General features: G+C 39.5%; 1 protein-coding gene across 1 annotated transcript in view; it reads left to right on the top strand.

Annotated features, from left to right (window-relative positions):
- TESK2 (testis associated actin remodelling kinase 2) overlaps positions 1–12,508 on the top strand; it is an 83,769-nt gene that overhangs the window by 45,833 nt on the left and 25,428 nt on the right. Inside the window, exon 5 of the mRNA XM_054833302.1 lies at positions 11,078–11,224. Within this exon, the coding sequence (XP_054689277.1) occupies positions 11,078–11,224 (147 nt within the window). The remainder of the gene's footprint in view (positions 1–11,077; positions 11,225–12,508) is intronic.

Genomic DNA, 12,508 nt, shown 5'->3' with positions numbered 1-12,508 from the left:
TGATGCTTGATGACCAGCTCTACCTCATCCTTTCTCTGTGCTATACAAGGCATCACATTGTTTCATCTTCAAAGCGGTGTCCTTCTTTCTTATGGATTCATTGTGTTTAGAGGAGTACAGCTTGTCTCTCTTCAACTTGAGAGATACACATATGAAAGGCTTAATATATCTCACACTTCCCAGCTTGCAGAATTGAAGAGACCCATCCCTCTGCCATTGATCCTTGTCAAGAAGCATGGGTAGCTTTAGGAGCAACCATGCTCTGATGCAGTATTAGCTGGAGAGTGCTAAACTAACCAACTGTATTGGTTTGGGGAGAGGTGTGTCGGCCCTAACTATATTTTTTGAAAGGGTGCATGACAAAAGAAAAAAAAATCCCATTTCCAGTAATGGTTCAGTCTAGATTATCAACTCTAGGAAGACTGAGTGCGGGTTAGAAGGATGTGAGCACCATCATCGTGTTTTGTCAGCTAAAGTTGTCTCATTTTTGTTGAAATAATGCTGTAGGCACCTGTACGGAGCCTAGATGGCTGGTTATTCCAACAGCTGAAAAGTTGCAGACTCTGGTACCCATCACTGTACCTTGTACTTGAGATTTGAGTTAGGCTGATTAAAGGTAGAAGTAAACCTGATTCATCTGTATGCACCAGAGGATGCAAAATTAAATCTAAACGTGGTACATGTAATAAGTAAATTAGACTGTTCAAAGTAGAGTTTAAAAAGCTTGTAGAAAAGGGAGGGTAGTGGTGTTTGCAAAATGTCACACTGTTTAAACCTTATGCTATAACTTTAAGGCTTCATGAATTATTTTGTAACACAAAAAAAGCAGTGTGTCTCAGATAGTGAAGTTATTTCACAGAAGTTAAGACAAAGTACATATTCTTTACTTTGTTTATATTATTTTCCTTGGGAACCAAATATTTTTGTGAATTAGTTAGAAGGAAAAAAGGCTTCAGTCCCAAACACAGCTTGATGTGCTGCACATACCAAAAAATCCATTTAAAATCACACAAGGGGGCCTGGGTTTCAGTGACAGGAGGCAGGAAATTTAGTGTTCTGGCTGAAATTCCATCTCCAGTTCATACTCTTGCAGCCTGACGTTGTGGCATACGTGGTGTGCTTGACCCTTTAGTTCTTGCTCCAGCAAAAATGATACAGGCCTCCACAGGAGTTTCAGCTAAGTCTGTCTGATTTGTAGCTTTGCAATTTTGAATGCTTAAATATCAAAAGCCAGGTTCTTGGAAAGCATGTAAAGAACCTTTTTTAAGTTAGGTGATCTTTCAATTTTTTTTCCTACATCTGATGGCTATTTACTTTTTCACAAATGAAAGCTAACCATCTTGTCTGATTACAGTGGTCAAGGACCTAGGGTTTCCAGAAAAACACTAAACAGAGAATTTTTTTTAACTTAGTTTTTTGGTTGGCTATACCATGTTACCCCATAGAATGCCAGAGCCCCTGTAGTATAGCTTCAGTTGGATAGGAAGTTAAATGCTGCTGTACCTGGTCGCAACACTTGTTCTGAGGACAGGAAGAAGCTTTAATTACTGAATTTGTGTGTGTTTTCCTGTGGCTGTATGCCTGATACGATTTGACCAATTCCCCAAAATGCATCTCTTAGAGTGATTTCCTATCATGTACATGTGCAGAATTAGAATAAGAAGTAAGAGAGGCTGAAGTGGGTCCTTGCTTTACAGAAAGATGGAATTAATTCTCAAAAAAGCTGCAGTAAAAAGCTCAGTTCTGGGAGACAGAAAGCTGACAAAAATGTTGGCTTATGGAGGATGCAAGCTGGCCTTACAGGTGCGCTCTCAGGAGGGAAGGGCTGGCAGATCAGTTAAAGGAAAAACCTACTCTGGGTTGGTGTTGACCAAGTAAATTAAACACATAGGGGACAACTCTACAGAGAAAGTCTCTCCTTTTACCAAAAGCAGGCAAGCAATGAAAGTTGTGTAAGCACTGCATTGTGCTGAAGGCACAGGGAAACAGCTAGATGCATTTGCAATATGTGGTTAGGCGAGGAGAGAAGGGTGGGTTCTCACAGAGAAGAAAGGTCAGACGTAAAAAGTACTATAATCAGCGACACTAAAGAAATCCTCATGTAAAGACAGAAGCCAAGACTTTGAAAATATGAGTCTAACTTCAGGCACACAGTCTATATTTATGCACGCAGGTGCTAGATCAGAAGTGATGAGCAACCAGTTATTGCAGTGAGAACTTTGGGATGTGCAAGCTTTTGGATTCTAGTCTTTTTCTTAAATGCCTATGTATGAGCTTAAGAGCTCATGGTTAAACCTCCTTTTCTCCCGCTTGCTTGCTTCCTTGCTTGCTTTCAATCTTATCTTTCTTATAGCTACACAGGCTATATGTTAAATTTAATTCTTTTTTTCCCCCTCTTGTAGGAGGATGATTGACTTGTTTCATCACTTCAGAACCTGTAATAGTGCACAAGGAACCTTTTTTATTTGTTATTTTAATTGATATGCATCTAAATATGTTGTGTTCTGAGGAAGGCTTACTAAATATCTTGCTGGTGGTAACCTCTTCCTCCTTCTTAGAATGTCTCAAGGATAGAAGAAAGTAAGATAAGAGACAGTTAGATGTTGAACTGCAAATAGCAAGCTCCATTGTCTGATTCCTTCGCTCCCTTCCGTGCATGTGTGTGGCAGTTGGGTGTGTGTGTGTGTGTGTTGTGTGGGGTTTTTTGGTGGGGAGGGATTTTGGGTATCAGTGTTTTGACGCTCACTGTGAGCCTACTGGACCATCTGCCATTGTCTCAAGTGAAAGAAAAACATTCTTGAACTGCAGCCCCTGCAATTCTTTTATTCTTGCTTTCTGACATCCTGGAAATATGTCTAGGTTAATAAGAGTGAGAAGATGCAAGCTTCTCAACTGTTATGGTGTGAGGGGAGAGAGGGGAGGAGAGCAGAATACTGCCTTGAGCACTAGATTTTTCTGTAACTTGTGTGTTGAAGAGCTGCAGTCCAAATAGATAGTGTGATAATGGCCCTTTAAGTTTTTGTCTGGGATTTTTGTCTTGTATTTTCCATTCAGATTGTTTGTAGTGCTTTCTAGAGACACACACACACACCCCCGTCACCCTGGACCCCAGGAAACATACTGTTGAATTAACAAGTGTTCTGCAGTTTCACTTCCTCATTTCACTTTACTTATCAGCCATCCAAAACATTCAGAAACTGAGCTGTACAAGAAAATTCCTTTAATGTTTGCTTTTGCACACCACTATTAATAGGGATCTTGGTGCATTCTGTACTTGCCAGTAAAGTGTTTGAGCACCCTCAAATGTAAATGGATGTTGTGGCACAGCTGGAGTGTTGAGGCTTGGAAAAGCACTCTGAAATAGCTCAAACCCAGTAATCCTTCTGCAGAATTTAAACAAAAATTGTACTGTGGGAGGTATTTGTATGCTATAACTTTTGCGCTCAGTAGATCCTTGTAACTGTTTTACAGACTTCAAAAAATGAAGCAAACACGTTAGTTATCTGGAATATTGCAGGCATATAATCTGTAGGCCACTACTGCTGGTATCTTTGTGGGGAAGGCAGAACTGAGTGTATAGTATGTTCAAAATGCTGTCATTGTGGATGGAGCCTTCTGCTCTTAACAGAAGTGTTATTACAGAGATGCTGTTTCTCTTGCCTGTGGCAGCAACAAGGTACGTTCTCTTCTGTGCCTCTGTGCTAATTTATGCCATTGCTAGCCTGCCGTATCCCAGATTAACTGCACTGAAACTAGGCTCTACTTAGAATCCCAATGGTTGTGACTTCAGATTATAAATACAGTTTTTTTGTTAGGCCTTGCTTGGTTTCTTTTTTTTTTTTTCTACTAATATAATTACAGGAAAAATGGTTATCAAGGTCAGTTTGTATAGATATACTGGGAGTGTTTTCCGGTTCCAACAAAATAAGCTTATTTCCTGAAGTATTTCAAACCCTTCATACATATGGGTTGCGATAGTGCATTGTGGCTATGCGCCTGCAGTTGAAGCCTTACTTACAGTAATCTGTTTTGAGCAGCAGGCAAGCAAGTGAACATTAAATTTTGATTGAATGGAATGACAGGAAAGGGATAAATTCAGTATGTTGACCATAAAAGCTGTTGGATGTGGAGAATTAAAGGAAGACAACTCTTGCCATATTCTCTTCCATACCAGCATTTAAATGTTTGGAATGCAACAAATGGTTTTCATTACAGCTCCTTCCTGAGTTAGTACATGTTAATTCTTGTTTGCCCTTATAAAATAAACCGTGCCTGTACATGCCTTTATAGAAGGAGGAGCCAGTGAATCGATCAGTACCACAACTGAGCGTGGAAGAAGCAGCAGAGGTAGATTTGTTGCGTTTCTTGGCTTTTGGTCCTGAGTTCTGATGAGTAACCAGGCCATGGCAATTGCATGAGGAAGCTTGCCTTCTCCTCTATGAATAGCTGACACTTTTTAAAGCAAGATTATTTTAATCCTGTAATGGTTAATGCTTTTAAAGAAAAGATATAAATTTTTTATTAAAGAACTGAATTGTTTGTATTAGTTGAAAAGCAGAAGAGAAATTGACTTTAGGTTATAGACTTTTTTCCCCTTTGGTTTTCAGCAAGGAAGGAGCAGGAAACAAAAGTGGCCTTTAGAGGAAGACTTTTGGCTTTTCTTCTGTCCTTGCAATCAGGTTGTTTTTCCTAGCCCATTGAGCCCTTCTGGTCTTTCATGAAAAAGTTTGAGTTTTGTTCTGAAATGTGCTTGCTTCACCTGCATATTCTGACTCTTTCACTACTTGTGGTTTGCTCCCTGGCAACGTGAGTTCATCTGCTGTCCAAAAATATACTCGTACAGCCCAAATTAAACATACAGCTTGTTCTGTTTTAATGTTTAATTTATTTTGTATGGTGCAATCAATGTGTTCAGTATTTAATGGAAATGGAAGGTTACTGCTCAGAGGTACTTGGGTGAGATAGGTTTGGGGTTTTTTTTAAACTGTTTTGTTGTTGTTTTGTGTGGGGTTTTTTTTTACCAAGTGGAAGTCTATGAACTAACTTCAAAAACAATTCAATATTATCTCACAGTCAGTTTCAGTGTAACAACTTGTAGTATCTCATACTGTAGTTCTGAACTTACTGATACTGTCTTTCTTTTCCAGTTCTGCATAGTTGAAGCTAGTGAAAACAGTTGGGGGAAAGGAGGAAATTTCCAGTCCTCCCACTGTAGCTAATTATGTCAGTTGTGGCAGAAGGGTACATCGGCTTGTTGCGTTGCAGCCAGAAGCCTTCAAAGTAGTCACTTAGAGCTGAGTGTGACAGATGACTGTTAAACATACAAGAACTGAAGACTGGGTTGTGTCCTCCTTGAAATGGGTAGTTTAAAACTTTTTTTTTCTTCTCCAGAAAGCTCAGTGAAAAGATCTTAACTGTTTTTTATTAAGCACAAGACTTACCTTCTTACTTCCAGCATTAGAAATGATACAAATAGTCAAGCTCTATCTCTTTTGACACTGCTTCAATGCATTTGTCACCGACATCTGCAATGTTATTGTTTTGTTTTCCAGGTCTCCCTTTAGAATCCAACTATGTAGTCTGGCTTCCAACTATGTAGTCTGGCTTTTGCTCTGACATCTCTCTTAATTCTCCACGCTGAAGGTGCTACAGCCACAGTTCTAGTTTCTCTTTCCTCCTTCTTCTCTGCCTGCTTTCTTCATTGGCTTCTTCAGTATATTAATTCACTGCTATCTCAGTGTTTGTCTTGCGTTCTGGGTCCCCAGAGTTCTTATTTTTTACTTACCTCATTTGGTCTGTCAACCTAAATGCACTTTCCACACCTACTTTTCTTAACCACCTAATGCATTGCCTTTGGCAACATTTGGCCTACTGTATAGGGGTGTCTTGTGGTTATTTGCTGCTTTTTAAATGGCAAGCAGTGACATTTAAAGCTGAGTAAATAGCAGGCCAACTTTTTGCTGTTTTTCCTGTGCAGTATCTGGTGGCTTCTTTATGTTAGACCTACATGTTGAAACAGCATTGGTTTTCAAATTAGCATTGAAAACTTTGCAATTCCCTTCAGTCTTCCCCGTCAGACTTGGCAATATTTGGAGTCTTTTTGGTTTTGAGCAGTAACTGCTGGAATCGTGTGAATCTGATGCACCTTTTCTTTAAAAGCTTCTAGTTCTCATATTAGTACATTCAAACCTTTATTTTGAATTTTGAAGGCTAAAATCTGACAGCTGAAGTTCAGTATTAGTCTCTTGAAATGAAGTATGTAATGCTATGTGTAAGTAGCATTATATGCTGAATTTAATTCCATTCCTCATTTCATATGCTTGAATCTGATAATGTGACTGCAAATGTCTTGCAAGGCAGCAGTCCTATTATCCTCTTCTCAAGTTAAAATAGCGTGTCTCCCTATGCCCTGACTGTTGTGTGGGAAAGGGTTATACACTGCTGCTTTTGCATTTCATAGCATTAAGCTATAACATCAGAAGGCTCCTCAATGCTCTTTGATCCAGAAAGCACCTACGCTTGGCTGAGCTTCTGGGTAACTTGTCCTTCAAAGAAGCTACTACCCTCTTTCCTCATAAGGTTCATGAGGAGTGTGACAAACACAGTTTTGCTGAACTTTTGCTCTAGTAACAAAAGCATGAGCTCTTACCACGGGTAAATTTGTAGGAAAAGAATATTTTTGTGAGCTAAAATGATCTTTTAAACCAGTGTTGAATTTGCTCTGTTAAGTTGTAGTAGATGCAAACATAACCAACCTAAAGTAGTTACTTTTAGACTCTGGCAACCAAATAAACTGACTGTTGGTGTCCTGTTACATGACAAAAAGCTAGCAGTAGGAATAATGGGTAGCTGTTTCACTGCAACCTGATGATACAGAGTTTGAAAAGGTCTGAACACTGCTCCATTTAGCTGTGAGGTCTCTTTATGAAATGTAGTGTCCTTTGCTTTCCTTGTCATAGCCTGATCAGATCTCTGCTCCAGTTGCTTGTACACTTACGCAATGGCTGTTGTTGTTGTAGTAGAATAATGCTTTGAGACAATGTGTGTGCTGTAGCTTTACTGTACCAGCACTGAAATCTTTTGGGGACAAAATAAAATCCAGTATTCTCTTTGAGATAGTTGCGCTTACTATCCTTTAGAATATTCTTACCACCCAGAGCTGGTTTGTGCTAGTAAGAGACCAAGAACAAGTATTTTTCTTTCAGTTGCATTGGCAATTAGGAAATAATGTACAGAATTTTGTGTCTATTCCAAAAAGGCATTGTTGAAGGGCTCTGAAAAAAATAGGCCATCAGGCTGGCTGTTGGCGTTATCAGCCCGAATGACAGGAGGAATTGGATTAGTTATGTGATGCTGAGGGAGCACTGAACTCTGTGTGGTGCTTGCCTTAGGGGCAATTCAGGACTCTGCATGCAAATATTACCTGCTGGCCAGCTAAAATCTGAGATCAACAGGAGTCTTAAAGGTGTCTATGGGAAAGTCTTAGTTCAGTTGTTCACTTGATGATTATTAGCCTGCTGTGCTTCATAGAAGTACACTAGAAATTCAAGCCAAACCCAGAACTTACGTCTCTAATAAATGAGGTCTGAGCACTTGCCAGGTGGCAGTTTCGGATAGGAGGCCTAATGAGTTTTGTATATGTGCTAGAGTCAGGTTTGATTCTTGCTCTTGCAGCTCATGCATGTTGTGTCCTATGCATGTGTCAGGTTTTCACCCAGCCCATGCTAGAATCCAGTCCTGGCAGTTAAGATGGGTGAATAACCCTGCAAACCAATTTGACTGGAAGGGTGCTGGAGGAATAGATATATTAGATACACTTAACTAATATGGCAGCAATGGATCAAATCAGTAGGCTACTTTATTGAAAAAGAAAGCATGAGCATGCTCAAAACAGTAGCTAGCTATTGTCACATTTCAGTAGGTATGTCAATACTGTTATGGGTTGCTTGTTTTATTTTATTAGCATTTCTGGAGCAATTACTGTCATGGTATGGCACAGTTTAACCCTAACCAAAATAAAAAGGCAGGCCAGTGATTCCCTTCCCCTTTGCATTCTCTTGCCAATGAATTCAAGTATGGTAGTGCTATATGGACGGTCTGTTGTTGCCCAGTCAGAAAGGTGAAATGGTCTGAGATAATTAAGTGTCACTTTATAATTGGGTTATTGAGCTAGATGCTTTAGTGCCTTCTGTTCCAGATTGGTCAATACTGTTCTGGTTTGAACATAACTGGATGAGAAGTGCTGCTCACACTGTTCCAAGGAAGCTGGGAATATATATGAAGTTAATGTAGAAATCTTATTCAGCATTTTTTCCTTAAGCATACTAGCAACTTGTGATTTAAAAAAAAAATAAATTGAATGATATTGAGCAATTTTTTTTTCTACCTTGAGTGCTCTTATAAGGTCATTTAGCTCCCATACGGGTTCAGATAAAAGCAACGAGAAAGAAAGATCAAAGTTGGAAAAGCTCAAAGCAGCATTGTTTCCAACATTAAGTCAGGTTGGCTGCAGCTCTGTCTAGTTGAGTCTTGAAAATCTCCAAGGATGGAGATTGCATAGCCTCTGAGTGACCTGTTCCAGAGCTGCTCTGCCCTCCTGACACACGAACTCTTAGCACAAGGGATAGGTTGTTTGGGATCTCTGGCTTGCACCAGCCTGCAATTTCTAGTTTCCAGTGCAGTCATCTGATCAACTCCTTTCTCCTCCAGCTGCAGTGCCTGGGCTATAGGAGTCCTAAACATTTGATTTTTATCATTGGTGTGTTAAGTCTTGTTTGCCTTGATGTTTTGGAGAGGGGCCAGCAGGCATTTTATTTTGCAAAATTATATGCACTAAGCACAAATTTCTGAGTAATTAAATTATCTTGACTTCAGCACAAAAGAGAATAGTTTGATAGAAAATTTTACTACTTAAGAACAGAACAGTGCATTTTAAAATGTCCGTCACATTACTTTCTAAGAGTTCAAGAGCTTTCCTTGCCTAATTGTAAAATACACTTTTTGCCAGTTTGATCTAGAAATAGTCAATACGAGGAAGCTTTCTGTTTCTTGTTTTGAAATCCTTTCCTGTATATCATTGCACTCTTTCTCCTGCTGTTAGTCTAATGCAAAAGATATGAAACAGCATCTTGAAGTAGTCATAAGAACATGAATTGCTAAATATTGGAGCATTTCCTAGATCCAGGCACCTTTTGTGGGATTGCCTCCTTTGATATGAGAAGGTAGTTGATACCAGCTCTAAAATCTGGCCCAGATTGGAGCTAATTGTCAATCATTCTTTCAAGAACATTGAGTGCAAAGAAGTAACTCTTGTACTTACTCACCCTTTGCCTTGATTGTTGCTCAAGGACAAAAGGTGGAGGTACAGCAGCGTGATCAGGCCAAAGGTTCATATTTAAAAGGAGAAAAGCAAATGATTAGGGCGAGGATATTTAGTGCCTGCTGTGTCCATGTGCTGCAAGTGTACTGCCCGGCAGTCCACGGAGCTTCTGTGAGAGAAAGGGGTCACATCCTGGACTGCCAGTGAAATGGGCTGAGATGAACCCAGTTCCCAAGGGATGTGCAGTAGCAGAGGGGAGCAGTGGAGCCCCACACTGCTTTATGGTGCCCCCTCCCGGTAAGCTTTGTGACCATTAAAATTGTTCTGTGCATCTTCTGCCCAAACAATTTAGCCTCATTAAACTGATGTATCTGCTGAAAAAAAGTTTTCAAAATTAACTGATGAGCTCAGAAAAAGACAGGGCCTGACTGTAAGGAAGAAGCTGTTTTTTGTAGATCATCCAGGAGGTGAGCCATGACTCCCAGACTTACTAGTAGAATCTGGCTTTTGTGTGCCCTTTCCTTGCTATAGCATAGTCTGAGGAGATCAGTCACATCCACACTGTGTGGTGCATGGTTCATGTTTGCCTTGTGCCCTAGGCTCCCAGACACAAAGAAGCCCAACAAAATACAAGCAAGTTCAAAGTTTCTGAAATAACAAGAGCTGAAATTAGAATTTTTATTTTAACATGATAATGATGGCACATGTTTTGTCTGGGTGAATGACACGGGAAAGTGCAAAGCCTCTTGAGAGAGAGTTGGAGAGCTGTCTGGCACAGAGGAGCAAAGTTGGTGCAGCCTGCCACAGTGTTACATGCTTGGACCAAGCTCGAGAGCAAATTATTCAATTTGCTTCACTTGGATTTTCTTGAGACAAGTCACTGCATTGCTGCCAGGTTTTCCTTCCGGAGTGAGCTAGTCTCTTTACTTCGTCCGCTGGTGAGGGGACCGGGGCTGGGAGTGAAACAAGAAGCTACTCAAACACAGCAAGGCTGCTCTTGTGGTGTAGAGGGTCTATACATAAAGCATAAGCCCAGCGTTGCTGTAATGATTACTTGAGAAGCAGTGGAGCCTCCATGTCTTAACCCTGGGTTATATTACTTAGCATCATTTGGGTGCTGCTTTGTTTCACTGTCTCTTGTAGCATTTATCTTATCCTTAATGTAGGTTCCTTTTCATGAGGGCTACCATTTGATGAAGTTGATGTACTACTGGACATAGTGGGAATCAGATTGCTGATTAGGACTTGTAGATACAGCAGTGAAAAAGTGTAACTTACAGCATCATGTTGTAATATTTTTCTTTGATGCTGCTTCAGTTTAGGGAATTGATATATAGGAACTTGATCAGGCTCCATGACCTACACTTGGATAGTTAGCCCTCTCTTTGTTGACTTATTCTGCCAGAGAGCCAGGTCTTTGTCCTTTTTGCCCTTATTTTCCTCACACTGAAACGAGAGGGTGATATTATATTGTAGGTGTTTCTGAAGGGTCTATTTAAATACCAATATTTAAATACCATAGACTTAATACAATGGTGGCTATTGTGTGCGTCTTTAACATAAATGCACTAGTACGCACAGTGAAGGAAGATGTTTTCAGCCTCTCTTGATCTGCAAACTTTGTGCCTGCCTAGCCCTTAAGAAAAAAAAAAGTTTTTAATGTGTAGCTGAGCTGAGGACACATGTGTAATGATGGATTTTACATTCCTGACAATATATGAAGTTAAATAATTATAAATGTTGCTTTGTTTTTTTCAGTACATCAACTGTGGTAACCTGGAACAGCTATTAGACAGTAACCAGCATCTGCCCTGGACAGTGAGGGTGAAACTGGCATATGACATTGCTATGGGAATTAGTTATCTTCATTATAAAGGCATTTTCCACCGAGACCTTACATCCAAGGTACTGTTTATAAAATGAAGGGTACTTTTTAATGAAGGTACTGTAACTGGTCATTTGGTTCTTTCTCCTCCTTCCAGCAGAGCACTGCAATTATATAAAGTGTGATCTAAGACATTTTGAGAATCAAATTTAAATACAGTTTATGGGATTAAAACTTTCTTCAAAACATGTTGATAGTTTGTATGGGAACTGGAGAAATAACTATCCTGAAGGAAGGTCATTCCTTAAATGAGTTCAGATTAGGATTTCTCAGAAAATAGCTGCAGAGTTTTTAGTTCTGAATTATGGTTCAGTAAAGTATTTAAATCTCTGGATAATTAAGCATAACAATCTAACATTTGGAACAGGTCAATGATATAAAGAACCCCAACTGAGGAGGTTATTACAAATGCACTTTAAAATCTCCTTGTTTTGTTTCCCCATGTATTTCACAAATCATCTTCAGGAGGAAGAGTGACCTTTCATTACTAATTCAACATTAAGTATTGTCCCCAATTCTGGTTTATATTTCTTTCATTTCTACAGTCAGTAAGATCAAACTAGTTTACCTAAAATTTTCAAATTTCACAATTTCCCCCAGAAAGATATTTCAGAGGCAGACTTTTCAGTGAACATAGATTTGTTTGAACTGCTTTGGTGACAACTTGTATGAACATAGTTGGCTGAAATAGCTGGCTAATTCAAGCTCAGCTAGAAATATTGACGTAGGAGCACTAAGCTCTGTGAACAGATTGCCCCAGTATTCACACTGGGTCTTGCCATCCATTGCAGCTTGTGCTGAGGGCTTGTCTGTCCTGTCTGTCCTGTTGTCTGGAGCTAATGAACTGGTTTAAGCTCACTGGAGACTTGCAACATGAAAGTACTCCAAAACTGTTCTTGGGAAGATTTCATAATGTCACTTCAATCAAAAGCATCCAGAAAATATTATCTTAGCCTAAAAGGAACTATTTTTTAAGATTAGAAACGGCTTTTAAAAATAAAAATGCAGTATAATGTGTTTGCAAATGTGACTACTAGGCCTCCATCCAGTTTTAGGGTTTTTTTTAAAGCTACCTCAGTGCAGCATTAAACAGATGAAGGATGTGCATTTAGCCAAGGGGGAAACAAAAATAGTTCAACTGGTAGGTGAAAGAAGTATTTCAGTAAAATCATAAAATACTTCCTTGGGTGTCTTTTCAAGTGAAGGGTGCTGAATTCTACAAGGAAGAATATAAAATTTATGAAAAATGCCCAGACATGGAGTCATGTCACTTTGACATGATATACTTGGAAAGCTCCATTGCA

Source organism: Grus americana, chromosome 8 (genome assembly GCF_028858705.1).
Source record: "Grus americana isolate bGruAme1 chromosome 8, bGruAme1.mat, whole genome shotgun sequence".
Lineage (NCBI taxonomy): Eukaryota > Metazoa > Chordata > Aves > Gruiformes > Gruidae > Grus > Grus americana.
Note: the sequence above shows the minus strand (reverse complement) of the source record. Positions and strands in the feature narration are given on the sequence as shown.